Genomic DNA, 20,927 nt, shown 5'->3' on the forward strand with positions numbered 1-20,927 from the left:
GACAGCAATGAGCCAGGGAGTGCCCAGGGGTGCTGAGCAGCCACCCAAGGGAGCAGAGGGCACACGGGTGCAGGGCATCAACATGAGGGGTGTAAGGGTTGGGCTAAAGAACAGGAAGGGCAGATGCTTGCAGCCCTCAGAGGTAGCATGGAGCTGCTCTGTTTATTGTGGATCTCTTGCCTGTGGTGTTTGCTGCAACACTGGAACCAGTTCCTATTGATGGGGAAGGAAAGGGAGGCATGTGGAAAGGTCAGTGCAGTGTGTGCAGAGTCTGGAAAATGGTGTCACTTTCTGGGGTGCCCACATCCAGCTGGATTGTGGCTAAACTGAGAGGAGTTCAGGTGGGGAGTAGCCAAGTTGAAAGTGTGATTGTTTCATATTAGCAAGTATAATTTGGGTTTGAGCTCCCCATTCCTTTGGGGCAAAGGGATGTACAGAGGTGTTTGGGAAATGCAAGACAGAGAACAATTATTATGCAAAGGACAGGCTGAGAGAGCCCCTGAAGAAGAGTCATAAGATAAAGCTGAGCTCTACCTCCTCTGTAACTTGAAGTTAGTTTGAGAAGCCAGAATTAGGAAACACCCAAGAGACTGTGTGTGCTCATCCTGGGACTTGTCCAGCTCCTGTCACTGTGGCAGAAACACAGAAATGCCACCTACCACATCCCACAGCTGTGAGCTGTGCCCACCCTGTCACAGCTCTGCTCCAACACCCCCTGACCCGACGTGACCCCTGCTCTGCAACACATCCAATGTGTGCAGTGACACAGCTGCCATCCACAGCCTTCTAAATCCTGCAGTGGATTAGAAATGTATTTATAGGAGCTGAGATGAATATTAATAAGTAGTTCCTCCCTGAAATCTAAATGTCTCCTAAAATCACCAGCTTTTCAGCCAACATAAATTAGCATAAAACTACTGCTAATCTCTGTCCTGGGTGAGGGGTTGGAAAGCAGCCCTGCAGCACAGCAACTCAGTCTAATTAAAAGCACCAGCTCAATCAGTAGTTCAGTGGATGGGACCTCCTGTCTATTAATTAGCAGGATGTTGCTGTAATCTCATCCCTCACCAGACAGGTCACTCCTATCCCCTTTGATGGCTCCAAGTGGTCACTACAAGTGCTTCTAGGTGTGTTTGCCTTGCCCTGTTGGAGGGATAGTCCATAGTTTGTCTCTTCTCAAGGAAACTCACATTGGTGAAGATGTGCCTGGGTTTGGGGTTTGTTCAAGTGCTGGGAAGCCTGAGCAGTCTTCTCCATTTCAGATCTAAATTCTCCACTTTGTAATGTAGAAGCACAGGTTTAAGAATAGTCTGGACTCTAATCTGAGCAGATATCTCTCATGTAGACCCAGGCACCTTGGGTGGGCTCTTTCTCAGCACAGAACTGAGCCATTGACAGGAACATGAGGGAAAAGCCTGTGGGCTGTGGCTTGGCAGAATTCCTGCTCCAGTTTCAGTCCTTGGGGTCCTGTGGCTGTGGGTGAGAATTGCTCCTTCAAAAGGGGCAGCTCAGCAAGTCTGCAGGGAACATCAGACCTGCTCCCTGACAGCCTCTGGAAGTCCAGGAGGACTCTGCTTAAAGCACTGCTGAAAATGTTTCTGCGTCTAAACCCTGATCTGTTGCTGTTGGAGGAAGAGGGAAATATGAACAGCAATTCACTGCACAAAGTAGGAGTTCTTCTAGAGCTGGCTGAAATGAATTCCTGAGCATGGGACTGTGAGAAGATGGGCTGAGGGCAGATGGATTTATGCTGCCTGAAATGCCAGAGTGTGTGAGATCAACGCTGTGCCCTGGACAGCGCTGCTCAAAGGAAACCACCTGCACCCAGCCTGCAGGGGTGGGAGAGAAGAGGGACACTGACCCTGCTGACTCACAGTGATCAGTGACCAGTGCAGTGGGGTGAACTCCCATGTGCCAGCACTCAGAGGCCAGCAGGAATTCCATGGGATGAGTTAAAGGCTATTGAAACGGGTAAGAATTCCATGGGATGAGTTAAAGGCTACTGAAACGGGTAAGAATTCCATGGGATGAGTTAAAGGCTACTGAAATGGGTAAGAATTCCATGGGATGAGTTAAAGGCTACTGAAACAGGTAAAAATTCCATGGGATGAGTTAAAGGCTATTGAAACGGGTAAGAATTCCATGGGATGAGTTAAAGGCTACTGAAACGGGTAAGAATTCCATGGGATGAGTTAAAGGCTACTGAAATGGGTAAGAATTCCATGGGATGAGTTAAAGGCTACTGAAAGGGGTAAGAATTCCATGGGATGAGTTAAATACCCGTTACTGAAATGGGTATTTTGGGGAATGCCATAAAGGAGTGGTACTGCAGAGAGGCTGGCTGGAGTCTAAAGCTCCCAGGTGTTCTCTTCAGCCTCTGAGCTCCTTCAGAGGTTTGGCTGCAGTGGCACAGTGGGGGGTCTTTGCTTCTTTTTTGCCAGGGTTGGGATTAAATGCCCAATGTGAGAGGGCATTTCTTGTTGGGACTCAGATGTTTATCAGTTCTTATCTCTGCTACAGTCTCACAAACCCTGAGCTCTACAGCACTTCACTCTAAGAAACTAAAAATGGAGCCCCATCTCTCTCTCTACAAGGCCTTTTAAGGATAAACTGTCCAATTAAGAAATGACACCTAAATTATTTTACTTTTATGTAGGGTGATAGAATATTAGAAAATAAAGATAGTGTAGAAAGTAACCTTACCCCTAAGGAGTTGCAGCTGGGCCAATTATCAAAGATTAGGCCTGACTTTGACAGGCCACAGCTGTAAGCAATGAGAGGAGTGCTATAAAAGAGTGGGGTGGCTGGTTGAGAAGGGAACTGGAATTGGTTGCTCACTCTGTGAAGAAGAAAGACTCAGTGCTCAGAGGAGCTGCCCAGGAGAAACACCGAGAAGGTGTGAAACTTTTGTGATAAGGAGGCAGCAGTATGGAACCCCTGCAATGAGGTGAGAACACTTCTAACCCAATAACCAACCACTTGCAATGTGGACTTTTTTACCCAATTACACAAAACCACCCAAAGCCCATGGAGAAGAAGGTGAAGAAGAAGAACCAGCTTCTGACCCATCCTAGCTTTATCTCTATTACTGCACTCTAAACCCTTAAACTCTGAATTTCCCACCCTGTGATATCACACTCTTCTATTCAAACTCCACACCCACAATCCCAGTGCTGTCATTCCATTCTGGAAGCTTCTCCACGGCCTCAGGTCAGAGCAGTGTTCTCCTGGGGGTCGGAGCCTGGCGGCACAGACAGTCTGGAATTCTCAGCAGCCAGGGTTCCAGCAGAGCTCGTCCCCTCGGAGGCAGGGAGGGCAGCGGCTGTGGCAGCTGCTGGGAGCTCAAACCCTTCTTGGATTGCCATCTGCCGGCACCGCGTTTAACTGCTGGGGACAGAGGGACAGTGTCCTGCGGCTCCTCCTGTTCGGGTGTCTTTGCTCGGGCTGACCCCATAAGGTGCATTACAGCTGTTTCACTGCAGTACTGACTGAGCCCAAACTCCATCTCTGCCGGCTTTTTTCCCCTGAAATAGCTCAGGTTGGTGGTGGTGGCTGCTGGTGTAGCCTAAGGAAGGGCAATTCTGCTTCTGATCCTGGCCTGAGCAACCATTCAGAATGGTTTGAGAGAAGCCGAACAGGGGAATGTGATGAAAGGCTCGTGGGGGAGATAAGGCCGGGGAGATCACTCAGCAATTACTGTCACGGGCAAGACAGATTCGTTCTGGGCAAATTAATTATTACAAATCAAATCAGAGCAGGGCAGCGAGAAATAAAAGCAAATAATGAAATACCTTCCCCCCATCCCTCCCTCCTTCCTGGGCTCAGCTTCTCTCCTCCCCTCCCACATCTCACTCTCCGAGCGCTGATGGCGCTGTGCAGTTTTTGGGGTTTTCCCCCATTTTTAATCAGTTATCCCAGAGCAGCGCTGCTGTCGCTGTGTGCCGGTCACCCCGTGCGCAGGGACAGCTCAGCCGTGCCCGGTCCCGCCGCTCGGTGTCACCGCGGGGTGGCCCCGCTGTCGCCTGGCGGTGGCACCTCTCGGACCTGTCCTGTCTGCTCACCGGGACACAGCCTGTGTGGGGTGAGTTAAAGCACCCCTGAAAGGAGTTTTTTGGGGAGTACCACGGCGGTGTCTCTGCTGCAGAGGGGTTGGTTAGGGTCTAAAACACCCAGGTGTTCTCTTTAGCTGGGGTCTGTGACATAATTATTTAATAGAGTCATTAATATTTAGTATTATTAAATGCACAAAACCACCCAAACCCATGGAGAAGAAGGACCAGCCTCTGCCCTAAACCCTCCATCTTACTTATACATATTATTATATTCTAAACCCTTAAACTCTGAGTTTTCCACTGTGTGATGTCGCACACTTCTATTCAAACTCCACACCCACAATCCCTGTTCTATCACTCAATTTTGGAAGCCTTCTCCACAGCCTCAGCTCAAATTATAAATAATATCTAATAGAATAATAATTTAATAGTATTTATTATCATTTAATATAAATATATTCTATTTAATAATTATTTAATATAAATTATTTAACATCATTATTTAGCTGGGGCACATGACATAATAATTATAATTACCATATATTATTGTTTTGTTAATTTAAAGGTTGTTAATTTTTTTGTTAATTTTTGTTATGGCCACAGCCTGAGCCCACAAACTGGAGATCTGGGCTGCTCAGCAGAGCTGGGGCTGCAGGGTGAGCACAGTGGAACCAGTCATGGCCCTGTGCAGGGCTGTTCATGCTGGCTGGGCCCGGAGTTAAACTGGGTTTAAGTGGGCAGAGTGCTCCCTGTGCAGGGCTGTTCATGCTGGCTGGGCCTGCACAGTTAAGCTGGGTTTAACTGGGCAGAGTGCTCCCTGTGCAGGGCTGTTCATGCTGGGTGAGCCTGCACAGTTAAGCTGGGTTTAACTGGGCAGAGTGCTCCCTGTGCAGGGCTGTTCATGCTGGGTGAGCCTGCAGTTAAGCTGGGTTTAAGTGGGCAGAGTGCTCCCTGTGCAGGGCTGTTCATGCTGGGTGAGCCTGCACAGTTAAGCTGGGTTTAACTGGGCAGAGTGCTCCCTGTGCTTGCAGGGCTCAGAAACGTCAGGATCAAATGGAAAATATTTGTTGGGTTGCCTGGAGAGTGGAAGCCACCGAATCCAGCAGGCAGTTTGGGTTTCTAATTGGAAACAGAGCAGAGCCTGGGCTTGGAGCAGCAGAGCATTTCATGGCTGCAGCCCTGAACAATGGTCTGTCAGTGTTTGTGGCTCAGCCTGGCCCTGCCCTGGGCTGAGCTGCCTTCTCTGGGGGTCAGAGCCAAGAGGAGCTGGGCAGAAGCAGTGCCTGTGGCAGTTTTATCATCATGCACCACTGTGCCACCTGCAGAGGTGGGCTGGGCACGTTCTGCTGGGTTTTGTGCAGCAGAGCCCTTGCCTCTGCAGTTTGGCTGCTCTAATGAGAGAGGTGACTGTGGCTGCAGCCCACAGGGCCCTGGGTAAAGGCAGGCTGCTGCTGATACCATTTAATTGCAGCTAGCCAGGGTTGAAAATCATATTTATCTTTTTTTTTTCCCACTACCACAGCATTTCATCAGTTGATTTTCTGGCCTGAGCCACTCGCCCTGAGCATCCCCTGTAGAGACAGTGCTCAAACCCACACTGAGTGAATTCACACACTGCACAGGCAGTGGTTCTAGGGCTTGTTTCCCTGGAGGCTGGGACCACAGGAACAGCCATATTCCCTTGTGATTCCTTGCAAGTCTCTGCTCCAGCTCTGTGGTGACTGATAACTGCTCAGAATGGACTATAACTGGAGACCTGCTGGTTTTTTGGTGCCTGAGCAGCTGCTGTCCTTGCTCAGTGTGAGTGTTTACAGTGGGTAACCCTAGGAGAGCACATGGAATCAGAAATGTGCTTGACAGCACCCTCAGAGGAGACCAGGAGCTTCTTCTTGACCTTCTTCATCCAAGCTTTGGGATCCTGATGTTCTGATAGGGTTGTCATTCTCCTGTTCAGTTACTCTGCGGTTCACAAAGTTTTCCAGGCTGGGAATTTAATCAAATAACCTGTGAGTAGCGTGTGCCCCTCTGGGAGGGTTTCCTGATGAGCAGAACGTGCCTAACCTGAAGATGGAATAGCATCAGAGCCATCTCTGTGGAGTTTGTGGTGTTGGCTTCTTGTCCAGCAGCTCCTACAAGCATCTCCTACCCCCCTGCAATGCTAGAAAGGATTTTTCCAGCAAGATGTTCACAAGGTAAAAGGGTGCTACTTTTATCCCAAAAAGGTGAGTGCCAAAGTCACTGTCTCCCTGCTGGATGATGCTTCTCTCCAGTCATCTGTCCAGGGGCATTAATGGTGCTCAGTGCTTTTCTCTTGATGTAGACAGGGAGAACTTCTGCCTGCAGCCATCTCTCACCTCAGCACAGCTCTGCCCTGTGGGGAGGGAGCAGGGGAAGAGCTGCACAAGTTCAGCTCCGAGTTTCAGTACCTGAAAAAAAGCTATTTAGAAGGCAGAGTGTCCCACAGTGTTTCCATACTGTGAGCTTTGCTTTAAAGGTTAAAAACACAGAGGGTTCCACCTCTGCAGGTCTTCAGGAGGTGTTTCAGAAATCCCTGGGTGCTTCAGGAGCTGCTTGGGTGTCAGGATGTGTTTGGAGCCTGCTTCCTGCCTTGTAAGCAGCAGGGTGATGCTGTGTGCTGTGTGCCAGACCCAGGAATTACAGAAGAAAACCAGATTTGGTTCGGTTTGAGGCAGAGTTTGCAGTGTTGGCTCTCCCTGCTGGGGAAAGGGGGCTGAAAATGCTGACCTTGTACTCGGTGTTTAATTGTTCCTCCACCCTGCCAGACTGAGATTCTGTGTCTCTCTGGAGGGAGGGGCTGCAGCTCTGCAGACAGGAGAGCCCGGTTCATTGATGTTTAAACAATGGTCTTTCAGTGTGCTCCTAATTTGCATGAGACTTCGGGCAGATAAGCTTTTCTTTTGATGTCGCTAAATGAGTTTTCTCATTGCTCCATCTACCTCTAAATGCCAGTACAGATGCAAAGCAGCAATTTTCAATAGTTTATTGTAGGTACATGATATTTGTGCCTGAGGAACAATAGCAAAATAGCTGGGGAATATTTGCTGCCGTGAAAAAAATCACCATTCATTAGTGCTGTCTGTATTTTTAGGATAAAACAGATTGGAACCATCTCCAGCAAAGGGTAAAACAAGCACAAAGGCTTTCTTTACCTGCTCTCCTACCTCTTCACTCCTACTCTACTGCCCTACTCCTGGGACACTGATACAGCAAATCCTGCAGCCCCTGCTGGGCTTGGTCTGGGATGACATCTGCTGAGTGGAAGTCTCATGGAAAACAACTTCTGAAATGGTCTGTTGTTGGGATTTCTGTGCTTTTAAAATGAACTGCTCGGGTTTCTTTTACAAATGCTTCCCCAGTGTCACCTGACTTCACTGTCACTGCCTTCAGAGTGACAGGAAGGATCTGTGTTTGAGGGGAAACATCTTGCACTCCCAAGTTGAACGTGACATGATCCCCCGTGATGGCTTTGATGGGATTTTTCCTTTCTATCACTTAGAATTCCATCAGGAAAGTCCTTCAAGCCAATGTTGCACCCAGCAGGCATTTTGAGAGAGGCTGGCAATCAGGTATTCAGTTCCAATTACTGTATAAAATAAAATTATCAAGAAGTTATTAAATTCTTGGTCACAAGTCTCCTAACTACTATGCTGCAGCCCATGGACAACCTTGTAAAAAGGAGAATTTGGATGTTTTGCCGTTCCATTTGCCATGACCTTGGCTGGGGCTCACAGACCATGTACCTTGGTCAGCACAAATGCACTGACAAGCTCAGAGGGTTCTGCACGTCCCTGGGCACAGGCAGAGCATGAGGCAGGCACAGCCATGGATTTCTGCAAGATTTGCACTTTGATTTTAAGGGAAAATGTTGCCACTGAGCTGCCACCAGAAACTGGCTCCTGGAACTCGCTGGCTCTGGCAGAGCTCACCCAAAATTCACAGGGGGGTGCTGGGGTGGGATGCTTCACTTCCTGCTGTCAGGGAATTTGTTTTCAGCTGGCAAAGATTTATTAATTATGGTGGTTTGTTGTAGAAGGGAGGGGATTGAGCCAGAAGAGATCTAGTGCAGAAGGTATTTTTCTTTTGGATGACTGCTGTGGGGTTTAATGCTTTGTTGTCTCTGGATGTGTTTGGAATATCTTGAGTTCATTGAGCTGCACAGTTTCCAGACACTCAGCACAGAAAATGGCATTTTCCCTCTCAGCCTGCTTCCTGATGGTTCCTCAGAGCACCCAAAGGCCCCTCCCTGACTCCCAGATTTCAGAAATACCCAAAGCTGAGGTCACCTGCTGAGGTTGAGGGCATGAGGCTTCCTTTCCCTGGCTCAGCACAGCCTTGGGGTGTGGAGGAGTGGCAGCTCCCACCCAGGGGATGCTGCTGCTGCTCTGGGCACTCCTGGGCACCCTCACACCAAGGTGGCCTCGGAGCCCAGCTGCTTCTTCCACCCTCTCCTCCTCCTCACCCTGAAAACTTTGTCCCTGCTCCTCCCTGGAGGTTCCAGTGCTTGAAGGGTCCAGTCCTTCAATTCCAGACCTGAGCAGCCCCTGCAGATGTTTCCAAGGCTTGCAGAGGGGGAGCTGCTCTGGAGGTGACCCTCCACCCTTCTCTCCCCAGTGGCTGGGCTGACTTTGGCTCTCCAGCTTTGGTATTTAAAAGACTTTCAGATGTGTGTGGTCCCCATAAAAATAAATCTCCAAAGGAAACAAATGTTATGTGGTGAAAGTCTGCCAAGTCCTCGTTGCTTGTTAGCTCGTAGTATTCTGTAGGAGGAACTTAGCTCTATGGCCTGATATAGGATAACTCTCTGATGAACTCTCAGCTCTTTGAAGATTCAGATTTAAAGGATTTTGCTCTGTAGGGTCGAGGTTGAGCCACTGAGTTGATGGGATTCCAGCTGTGAGTGCCTTGACACACTTGTCAGGTCCTTCAAATAACAATTTGTCATTTCAGAGCGTTTGGGTGTTCGAGTTACATCAAGCAGTGATCAGGGATGACAATTTCCAAACAGCCCAGAACCACAGAGGTTAAAGTAAGAAACATAACTAAACGTGTGCATCCAAATAGACTGACTTGGAGATGCTGACCCAAGGCTTCCTTCTAACCCAGTGATCACTTGATTTTTCTGTGATTCTGTGCCACAGCCAGACCTTGGCTGCTGATCACCCTGACTTAGCTCCTGTTCAGACAATGTGCTGCGCCATCAGAGGCAATTTTTATACAGGTCAGGAAGTTGCACAGCAAGGCAACAGGGCATTGACACAGAGTGTTGGAGACTGCAGCTCCTAGTGATGCTAGGAACTGGATTTTCTAGGTGTGTGTGAAGGAGCTAGCACACAGCATCACACAACTCCTGCAGTCTGCCCCTTTCCAAAGTGTCACAGTTGCTCAGCAATGTCAACAAACATGTATTTAAATGGATTTAGTTACACTGGCAAAAGTCTAAATATTACCTTCCTGGAGGAAAGATGATTCACCTGATTTGAAGTAGATAATTTAATGGGAAGAGCTAAATTTATCTTTCCTTTGCAGCCAGATGAACTTCTTGATGGGAAGTGGAATTTTCTTTCCAATTCTCAATCACTCACACTGCCTAAAATTGTTTAGAGTATGATGTCTCAGAGGGTGAGTCTCTCCTGATGTAAATATGTTTTGACTGGCATTAACTCCTTAAGGCCAGGGAAGAAGCTCTGAAGAAGAAATGCAGTCAGGAGCAGGCCCTTGCTTTCCTCAAGAAACTGCTGCTTATTTCTGTGCTGGTGTCTGTGGTCTGAGGTGATTCTGTTCTCACTTGGAGAGAAGCAAATTAGGTGTGATTTCACTGAGGACATGTGAAATCAGTCTGGCTCCAGGGCTCTTCGCCTCTGATGGTGCTCTGGCTTGTGAGATCCTCCTGGTCTCGTGGAGGGAGTAAAGGAGGTGTTCTGGAGCACTGGAGGTGTTCTGGGCACTGTTCAGGAGGAACTCGAGGTTTTACCCAAGACAACATTGCCATGATTTGCTGTAGAAACCTTATCCTTCAGTCAGAGACAAATTCCAGTTCTCTTGTTGGAGTAATTAGTTTAAAATGCTTTCCAAAGGAAGGGCCTGTGCTTCAAAAAGCTCTGTCCTGAGCAGAGGTGTCCGTGCAGACACACTCATCTCACAGAAGAGCCACCTGTTAATGATGCTTGGCACCCTTTGCTGCCCTCAGAACTTCCCATACAAGTCAGACCTGGGAGACTGACACATTCTGGTACAATTCCAGCCGGGTCTGCATCATCCTGCCTGGTTACTTTGGTGTAGTACCTGGATCCTGAGCCATCATCCCAGAAATCTTCCTCTTTGTCAAAGCTGTGTGTGCCACTGAAGGCTGAATGAAGGCTCTCCTTTTCTCTGTTCTTGCTGCTGCTGTACTTGGCACATGCTGAATGATTTATATTTTTGGCAAATTTTTTAAAGCACAGGCAGATTTATATTTACAGCAGTATTGTGTTCAAGGAAAAAATTGTTAATTCTGGGCAGATTAAGCTCATGGTGATGAACAGCCAGGAATTATCTAATTCAGAAAATAGGACCAAATGGGAAGGACAAGGTTTGAAGTCCCACATACCCCTTGCAACAGGATCCAGAGAAATACTGAAATACACCCTGGAGAGGAGAGACCCTGTTCTTCCTCTCAAGGGCTGATTCCTGAGGGAGGGGAGCAGCTCTGTCTCCTCTGCAGTGATCTGACCATGCACACAAGGGAGCAGCCAAAAGCTCCAGCAGGGGATGTGTGGGAGCCTCTGAATAAAAGGCTGGTTTCAGGGAATAAGAAACTTTTCACAAATGTCATGTGTGAGAGTTGCTGGCAGACAGAGACGAGCTCTCAGTGGGTTTGTGTCAGTGTTGCCTGGACTGTCATGCACAGGGCAGACAAAGCTGGAATAAATACCAACTCCTTCTGTGTAAATGTGATACTGCTGTGATGTGCCAAAATGACAACATCTGATGTTTTCACTCGGAACAGACACAGTGTTGTTAGGAAAGGTTTCCTTCTACAGATGGGAAAACTCTCCCATTTCCAAATCCCATTCTTTTCTGATGTCAAGATGAGGCCAGCACCAGTGGGGTTAGGAGCGGGGTTAGTGGTGCTGCAGCAGAGGAATCTCCACCCAGAAAGCAGGTGAAAGATTTTGCTGTCAAAGTGAAAGAGCTCAGTAGGATTTTTTAACAGCTGGCCCCTCCTGTGATGGAATCAGAAAATAAACTTCCCTTACAGTGGGATGTGAGCCACGCTGGATCTGCTGGGTTTAGCTTGTGCTGGATGCCTCCATCCCAAAGCCCCCAGGGGTTTGAATGAATTGGGATTCAGCGCTCTGGCTTTGGCTTGTGTCCAATGCTAACAGAGAAAAAGTATTCAGGGGCACCTCATGCAGAACCACCAAGTGAATTCTCCCTTTCTGCTTGCCAGTGTAAACCACAGATGCCGCGTAAAACCAGCACAGGAGCAGGACTGTGCCCAGTTCCACTGGTCAGAGATTTTCTCAGTTGCCTTCCTAATGCACAGGAGTCGTGTGCCAGCACTGTGCCACACTGTGGGACTGTGACTGGGGCCCCCCTGTACTGCTAATCCTGGAGGATTGGGGCAATTATCCTGGCTTTTTTTCCTTTTTTTTTTTTTTTTTTTTTTTTCAGTTGAGCCAGATGATTTCTTGGTAGAAGTGTGTTCAAGGGGAAATTTGCATCCTTCCAAACACCACCCCCAACCTTGCCCCTCTAAAACCCTTTGTTTACTGATTTGCTGCCCTGTCCAGAGCTGGAATCAGCACCTCAAACACAGCCTGTGAGCAGACAGCTGATGGTGAGAGTGAGAATCACTGAGGCAAAGTTACCGTGAGGGGATGGAACAAGGCACTAGGACCTAGGAGGCGTCTCATCCACCCTGGCAGGAATTTCTTGCTTGGAGCTCAGACAACAAAGGCAGAGTGAGCCTGCTTTTCTTTCTCTGAGCATCTCCACCCTGCACGCTGAAAACCGGTGAGTAGAGCTTTCCTGAGTGACTTGCATGCAGAAAAGTAACAGAAAGGAGGGATCTTTACTTGGTGCTCTGCAGCATCTGCAGTTCATTTTTAAATGAAAACCCCTGCATCCTCTGATTCATTCCCGAAGTTGCTTGGCTGTTTCATTGTTCAGTGCATGACACCAGACTGAATCTACTGAATCTGGCATCGTGGGGGGAACGTTCCCAACTCGGGGTTTCTGTGTGGAATGCCTGCATTGTCATCTGCCTCCCTGCAGCCGGGGGACAATGATTTTTTTTCTCGCGTGGGTCACGCTGACATTGTAAAATACAGAGAAGGAGCTTCATTCCGGCGAGTGAAAAGGGCGGGGATGAGATAGCAACAGCTTTTCCTGGATTTATACCTGGCTGCCAGGCGCTGTAAATCCCCTTTCAGCCCTGTGTTAACATGAGAACCGCGTACATGAGGTGCATGTACCCGGCGCTGCTGGGGGAGCCGCGGGGTCTCTATTGCGGCGTTTGGGGGGGTTCCCTCTCCTTTTGTGTCGGGGTTTGGTGCAGGGGAAAGGTTGTTCCCGAGCATAAACTAGAGATAGTGCAAAACCCCTGCTCGCCGGGTGTCAGCTCCAGCCTCGGCTTTGCGGCGCTGGAGCCCCCGTGCTCAGAACAATGAAAGGTGAGGAGCAGGGGCGGCGTGTCCCTGGGGCACGGGCACTTCCAGCTATTAAATCGCTTAGGGCTGGGAGCGGGGGGTGGAAATAGCCCCTTTATTTTCTCCTCCTCATTAAACGGGAGCAAAAATGCAATTCAGAGGAGGCTCGGGCTGAAAAGAGCTTACCGAAGCTGCGTTTCAATGACAGATTTTTCTTTGCAGTCATTTCTTCTTGGAGATGTAGGCTGGTCCTGGGAATTGATTGATGGGCTAGGAGGGGGCTGCGGATAGGGGGAAGGGTGGGCTGGATCTCATTGCTAACCCTTATTGAACAGGCTGTCACAAAGAAACTGCTTATTCCCCTGTGACCATTCTTTCATAAATGCCAGTTTATTCTAATGTTAAACATTCAGATGCTCTGGGTCCTTCCGTGATTCGACAGATTGAAGGGCTGACTTACTGGGATCTCCTTGTTTTCTGTTGCCAAAGGAAACCTCGCAGGGCTCAGAGGTTTAATTCATTGCCAACTGGTGTTTGGATGAGTTTTTTTGGGGCCGAGTTGTGATTGCCACGTATCCCTTTGGCCCCAAGTCCCAATTTGCTGCACTTTGAAAACTCCCAGGTGCAGGAGCAGGCAGCTCTCTGGAAACGTGTTCCCTGCCCCCAGTAGCTGGATCCCTTTCAAAATGCGAGGACCCCTCCTACTCTCAGTCCCCAGAATCGATACAAATCTGGGTCAGGGGAGGGGGCGCTTCCCAAATGCATCTGTCCTGCTCCAGACGCAGCCTTAGTGTGGTTTTGCTCTCCGGATTGCGGCTCTAACCCGTCCCTTTGCCCTCCTTCTCTCCCCATCTCCTTCCTGCTCAGCTTCAGATCTTTAGGGCTCACCAAACTATGGAACTTGATTTTGGACACTTTGACGAAAGAGACAAGGCGTCCAGAAACATGCGAGGCACACGGATGAACGGCTTGCCCAGCCCCACTCACAGCGCTCACTGTAGCTTCTACAGAACCCGGACCTTACAGGCGCTCAGTAACGAGAAGAAAGCCAAGAAGGTTCGTTTCTATCGCAACGGGGACCGCTACTTCAAGGGGATTGTATACGCCGTGTCCTCCGACCGCTTCCGAAGTTTTGATGCCCTCCTGGCGGACCTGACCCGGTCCCTGTCCGACAACATCAACCTGCCTCAGGGAGTGCGCTACATTTACACCATCGATGGCTCGCGGAAGATCGGCAGCATGGACGAGCTGGAGGAAGGTAACGAGCATCAGCATCCCTTGGTGCAGTGAGGAGGAGGAGGAGGGAGTGGGGAGGGGGCTGCACCACTCGGGGCTGCCCGCAAGGTCACCTTTCCCCGGCTCTGGGGGTGCTGAGCCCCGCTGTGCCCGGCCGGGCGGGGGGCGGTGCGGGTGCCACCCCCGCCGTGTCCCCAGCGCCGGGCAGGTGTGCGGCCGGAGGGGCGTGTCCGGCTGGGGGCCGCGTCCGTGTGTCCGGCTGGGGGCCGTGTCCGTGTGTCCGGCTGGGGGCCGCGTCCGTGTGTCCGGCTGGGGGCCGTGTCCGTGTGTCCGGCTCGCAGCCGGAGGGGCGTGTCCGCCTCCTGGCCGTGTCCGTGTGTCCAGCTCGTGCCCGTGTCCGTGCGTCCGGGGCTGCCTCAGGGTGTCGCCACGTCTGTCCGGACTGTGTTTCCCAGTGGGGTGGGTGGGGATGAATGGAAAGGGAAGAGGGGCTGAGGTGTTCCTGAGTGGGAAGGGTTTGTGCGCTCCGTGTCGGGGTTTTGGGGTACGGCACACGCGGGGTGTGCGCGCAGGGGTGCGGACAGGGGTGTTTGGAGGGCGCGGGGGTCTCTGTTTGGGGAGCGTGTGCAGGGGTGTGCAGGGAGTTCACGCAGCCTGATTAGAGAGGGGATTTAATGAGCGAGGCTTGTGAACAGAGAAGGGCGTTTTGGACAGATTGCGCTTGTGGAAATTTGGGGGTTGTGCGTGCGGCTGTGAGGAGGGTCAGTGACAGGGAGCTGTGGGGGTCTCTGTGCCCGGGGGGTGTGCGGGGCTGTCTCTGAGGGTCTCTCTCGGAGGTGTGCACGGAGGGCACCGGGAGTTGATGCGCTGGGTCCGTGCGGGGGCTGTGTGGAAGGGAGCGCCTCGCTGCCTTTGGGGAGCGGTCGCTGCGGTGGCTCTGGGGCAGTGCGGGAGCATCCTGGGGTGCAGGGGGTGCTCGGGGCAGTGTCCCCGTGTCCCGAGGGGGTGTGGCTGTGCCCGCTCCTCTGCGTGTCACTGCGGGGTGAGGGATGAGCCGAAAATCGATGCTGCTCGGAAGGGTGCCCTGGGGGAAGGTTTGCTCCGGCAGAGCTCAGCTGCCAGCCGTGGGGTGCTGCCCTGCTTGCTGCCTTTCCCGGCAGGGGCAGCACGGCCCCTGGGATGGGATTGCAGGGATGGATGGCCACTCCTGCCTCCCTGCCCGAGGCGGGACCGCGGGGCAGCTCTGCCAGAACCAGAGGGGGGTGGACAGAGGGCACCAGAGCCACGCTGCTTTCCTCTTCCCCGAGCAATCCATTCTTTGTTCGGACCTGGAATATCCTGTTGCAGGAGGGGAGGTGCTCTTCCCTTTTCCTCGGTGTTTTTCTCCAAGCAGACATCCCCGGCCAGTTTGGTAACTCCCGAAAATCCACGAGGTTTTTGCCTTTAGCGAAAGACAATGGATGCGAGTGAGGCACGAAATGCAGGGGCTGCGAGTCATTGTGTGACCTTGACTAAAGCAGCTCTCCCTGGAATTTCTCCTCGGTCAGGCAGGACACTCATCTCCCCGCAATACTTCGAGGGGAGGAGGACGTGGAATAAATCTTGGTTTCCATAGAGGAGTTTTCCTGGGAAGAAATTGCTGCCTTTCGGAGCTGTGATGCTTCCTGGTGGAGTTATTCTCAGCCCATTTACAGCTGTCGAGTGGAGGTGTGGCCTCCCTTAATTTTAGAGATTCTGCCATGTTTCATTCTGGTCTCTTAATATGGCCACAGCCTTTCTCTAATGGCAGCTCTCGGCCCTGCTTGTCCTAGGTTTTATGCAAATCTTTAGAAATAACTCCAGGAGAAAAGGCAGTTCTTTATTCTCTTTTTACACTCTTCCTGCTTTTTGTCAGCTAAGAAAGCTTTAGTTGTTACACCTGCCTTAAATGGGTTTTGCTGCAGGTAAGGAGGTACCTACCTCATGAAAATACATTTTTCTGGTTGAGGCACAGACAGGAGATGCTGGCATTTGGGTTCTGGCTTTGTTCTGCCAAAATGGCATCTGGAAACAGCACCGAAGAAGAGGCACTAAAACCAAAATGGGATTGTCTGTGTGGCTGTGTCCTCAGCAGAGCATCTAGGAAAATAATACCTGAGCAGAGTGAAGACAAAGGAATCCATTTTTGACCATGCCAGAGTAGGTCTGCACGCTGCTATTGATCCCATATTTCTAGGGGTGACCTACACTTCTGCTGTAGAAAAGCAATTTACAACACTGTGGTTATAACCAGCCCTTGTGGGGAACTCTGCCCTCAGCTTGGGTGTTTGCATAGCTGTGTACAAAATACCTGTGTGCCAAATACCTGCATGAAACCCAGAATTTGGGAGTAATTCTGCTGTGACACACAAGAACTGTGCACACACAGCCAGGGCATGTCTGCCTTATAAATTGGCTTTCTGCTTGGAGACTGAGGGTGACCAAACCATTGCTTGTTGCTATCATGGGGCTAATTTATCATTGTCATTTCCAATAAACAAGTAGAATCTAAGAAAAGTCATTAAAGAGGCTCATCTCAGCGGTTTGATGGCAAAAACTTGTGAGTTACTGACAATATTTCACATCATGTTCTTAGTACCTGATTACTCCTGATTTAAAAATGTACTTACATGTTGTAGCCTGAGTGTACTTCTGGAGGGTAGAGAATGATATTGCACCAATATCTAGAGACAGACATTTCAGGTGAGCAAAACCCACATGGTGTGATGCTAATGAACTGGGGCTTGGAATCACCCTGTTGTTCTCCAGAGTTCTTCCCTGGCACTGAAGGTTTCTCCCATAATGAGAACAAGTGAAGTTTTTCACACTCTTTTTTTTCACATTCCTTCCATCTGTTGGGCTGAGCCTCTTGGTCCTTTCCTGTACTGCACCCTAACTTCTCACATTTTGGGAGCCCTCAGAGCTCTGTCACACAGGTGCCTTTTGCTGCCAGCTGAGTTCTCCCTCACAGGTTGCTTTTTCCATTCTTTTCCAGGGAGCTGTCTCATCTCCCAGTGACCTTCTCTCAAAATTCTCCCACCTGATCATTTTTTCTTCCCCTTTTCAGTCCTAGCAGCCATCTTTCATCACTATAGTCATTGTCTCAATCCTGACTTCTTATTTTCAGCATTCAGCTTTAATATAAATTTAAAAAAATAAACAGTAAGATCTAATAAAGAATAATGATAAAAAGCTGTAATATAAATATGTAACTGCATTTACTGGTGAGTCACTTGTAGCTGATAATTCTGTGCCTCGTGCTGTCATCAAACTTGCATATGAAAGATGCTAAAATAATCATGTGCCATCCTTTGCAGCCTTTCTCATGATGGTTGTAGAGCAATTCACATTTCATCCAAATTTCAGCTCAAATTTAGTTCCTTTGGTATCTGGACGTGGTGGTTTGGTTCATTTTGAGCCTCTTCTTGTAGGCTTGATGTGATGAGAAATTGTCCCACCTCAGCTCTGATTATTTTTTGTCCTTGAATGGGGGGCTGGGTAGAGGTGGAAGCTGATGTTGTGCATTGACTTCAGCAGCAAAGGTGCCTTAGGAAATGCTGCTCTTGGCCACTTGCTCCAGTCCCCATTGTCCCATAAATGAGTTCTTTGTGGGACAAAAGGGCTTTTTTTAGCCCTCTCCATAATTTTGCTGCTTTCCCATATTCAGCTTCTTGACATAACGAAATGGACAGTGAGGCACAACCTGGGAGGGAAGGCAAGGCACATCCCAAGGTGGATTTTATGCCCTGTCCTGGGCTGCTTGTTTGAAATTTGCCCTTGTTTCAAATCAAACTCTAGAAAAAGCTGAGTAGGATTTGTTTTGCTCAGTGTAGTTTTATTGCAAATCTTCTTGGGCTGTGTGAGATATTCCACAAAGTGATTCCAAGCTTTTTGTATCCTGTCATGCCCTTGGGAATATTTTCCATAATCTTGTCCAGGAGCATTTAAATTAATCATAGGAGGGGCTCCACCCTGGAACTGAAGAGTCTGGTGTGTGCTGGGACTGAGGGGTTTATAGGAAACATCCTGGAATCCCCACCCAGTGTGTGTCTTCCAGTTTGCCTGGAAAAGTGAAGTTCCTGTAGTTTCCTACTGAAACCTTGGTAACCTGTGGAATTGTTTTCTGTGGGTGTCTGTTGGCTGATAGCTCAGCTAATTACATCCTCCAGAAGAAGATTTCTCCGTGGGGCTCTGTTTTATTTGCTTGCTCACCCTGGCTAGGTGCAGCCAGGACTGGTGTGGTCCCAAAATTCTTTAGGGGCATCGTGTGGGTTCTGAAGGTGATTTCTAATCAAGCATTTCTTCCACTTCTCCAGCAGAACAAGAGGTGCTTCTGTTCATGGAGGAGCCAAGGGAAGGGAGCTCTTCCAGGGCTCATTGTGCCATGCTGGAAGTAGGAATTTTTAGCCTTTTTAGCTGGAGTGGGTCCTTTTAACTCATGAAGCAGCAGCAAGTTCATGCATTTGAAACTCAAGGCCCCCTCCAACACCATATGGAATGAACTCTGCAAGGTGTTAAGTCCACTTAATTCCTGCTGCAGCCCTGGTAAATCCCATGAAACACAAAAGCTGGGCACAGTAGCACATCCTCAACTTTGCAACTGCAGGTCTAACAGCCAGAATAACTGACTGCTGCCCACAGAGACTGTTCCTGGAATAACTGTTAACACTCAGACATTCAAATGGCCTCAATCCAGCTTTCCTGATTTTTCTCAAAAGACTTCTGCCCGCAGTTCATTATCCTTGGAAAGTTGCTGGTGCATGCTGAGGAAGGATAACTTTTCCTGAAAGCACAGCCTGTCATTTTTGGTATTGTCACAGGGAGCTGCTGTAAGAGGGTTGGAGGATTAGCACTCATCTGGAGCTTAGGATTTTTCTAAGGAACCTTCTCCAAGGCAAACCTTAACTTTGCTGAGATCATCCCTTCTTTAGGAGCTGAATAATCTCCTTGTGCTTCCATCAAATGGGTACCACTGGGATGTGTCATGCACTTGGAGTAATCCTGTGTGATGCAAGCCTGGCTTCAAATGGCAAATATGATGGTCATGACAGCAGCTCTGAGGTCTGCAGCCAGCCCAGCCATTGCTGAGGGCAGGCAGGAGCAGTGAGGAAATGCCTTGGCTGCTTTGGTGGCACAGCAGGAATTGTGACACCTCTGGAGCACCCTGGCATGGTGACCACGCTCATCCCCCTGTGGGCTCTGGCTCTGCAGTGTAAAAAGGGCATCATGCACTGAACCAACACTGTCCTTGGCACCAGCACAGGGTTTGGTCAGGATGGTGCTCCCCAGCCCCAGGGCACGAGTCTGTCTCTTTGGGCCTCCCTTTTTGGGGTTGGTTTGGAATTAGTGACGTGGCTGACCATTGTACCTTCTCATGGCTTGCAGTGGGATTTCTGCACAGCTGCTTGCTGGCTTGGGATGTGCTCCTGAAATTATTTGTGCACAGATTTTTGTGCTTAGGGCTGGGAGCAATGTTCTTCTTGGAGTTGTTTCTTTTGCTCGTGACAAGATCTCACATCCTCTTCCCATCCCTTCTGTTATGCTGAGCACATCTTCTGCTGTCACGCTGTGTCTGTCAGTCACATTTCTGTGCCTGGCACAGTTGTACACCTTGACTTCTCATTATAGGCTTAGCACAGACAGATGTGGCACAGAAACCCGCAGAGAACCCACTCCTCCCTCCGTGGTAGCTCTATTCCCTGCTAGATTTCTCTTCTTTATCATCTCCTGGCCCCACTGTGCAGCTAAAAGCTGCAAAGTTCACAGGTCTTCAGCCCATGCTTGCTCAATCCTGCTGCCACCACGGTAAGGTTTGGGTAAAACTCCACTGTGGGAGGTGAAAAACACTGTGGAAAATGTGTTCCTGGCTGGCAAGTGCGTGTGCCACACTGAGGAGCTTGAATGATGATTTTGCTGCTATTTGAGGGTCATAAACTGAGTTAGGAAAGACATTAGTTGAAGTGGTTTTTAAATGAAGTTAAAGCTTCAGGTCACATCCTTAGGTCAGGGAGGAAGGGAAGAAAAGCTCCTCTTCCCTGGAGCTGTGCTGCTGTGACTGCAGAGATGATGCTGAGAAGAGCTGCTGCTCTGAGCTGCTCTTCTGGAGCATCCCTCCAAGGAAATTTCTCCAGTTTTAGAATCGAGCACAGCACGGATTTTATGTGCTGGAGTTTGGGTTCAATGAGACAAGGGGAGAAAGGGCAGATTCCATTTGGCACTTGTGAGTGTGAGCACAGCTCGAGAGGCCAGTGTGTGGGTCTGCACAGATGTGACCTGCCCAGGATGACATCTGTGGAACAAACCCTACAAGAGCTCTGCCTTGGGTGCACAGTGGTGTAAATCCACAAAGGGCTGGGCTGTGCAGTGAGCAGCTCAAAAGGACTCAGCTGGAACCAAGGGGAATGGTACTGTACCAGACAGATCAAGAATCTCTTCGGCTTACTTTAAAATATGCAACTTGTTAATTGAAAATATGCTCCAGCACCTCATGTGTCTACAGATTGCAGATGTGTGCCTTCTTTCACTGTGAAAATAATACAGATGGAGGTCAAATGCAGATGAAAGTCAAGCCTTGCCACACTTCAGTGGCTGATAGTTCAGTTCTGTTTTTCAGGTGGGGAAGCAGAGGTGAATGTGAGGTCAGGAGCTGGCACAGGGAAGCTGGGGTGACAGCAGCATTCAAATCACTAATTCTTAGTGCTGCATTTAAACAGAGAAATCCCTTTTCTCAGAGGATAATGCACAGTTCTGCTGAGCACACTTAGGAGGGCTCTGCTGCCTGGGGATTATGGGCTTGGGAGGGCTCAGGTTCTTAGGATGGTTAATTCCTGGGGGCATTCCAGACTCCTTGCTGCCCTTCTCTCAGTCATGAAACTGGAGAGAAGCCTGGGCCTGCTCTGCACCAGGTGTTACTTGGCTGAAGCAGATGAATAAACCACAACTTATCACTTATTAATCAGAAAGATCTGAA

General features: G+C 49.5%; 1 protein-coding gene across 2 annotated transcripts in view; it reads left to right on the forward strand.

The window, feature by feature from the left end:
• Positions 1–13,582: 13,582 nt before the first annotated feature.
• Positions 13,583–20,927, forward strand: part of DCX (doublecortin) — a gene marked incomplete at its 3' end in the record, with an annotated part of 63,850 nt that continues 56,505 nt past the window's right edge. The window contains exon 1 of one of the 2 annotated variants that reach the window (XM_084212818.1): positions 13,583–13,961. In XM_084212818.1, coding sequence (XP_084068944.1) covers positions 13,598–13,961 — 364 coding nt within the window. In that variant the 5' untranslated portion in view covers positions 13,583–13,597. The remainder of the gene's footprint in view (positions 13,962–20,927) is intronic. The other variant, XM_084212819.1, reaches the window with a different exon arrangement.

Source organism: Fringilla coelebs (assembly GCF_963513975.1).
Source record: "Fringilla coelebs genome assembly, chromosome: 11".
NCBI lineage: Eukaryota > Metazoa > Chordata > Aves > Passeriformes > Fringillidae > Fringilla > Fringilla coelebs.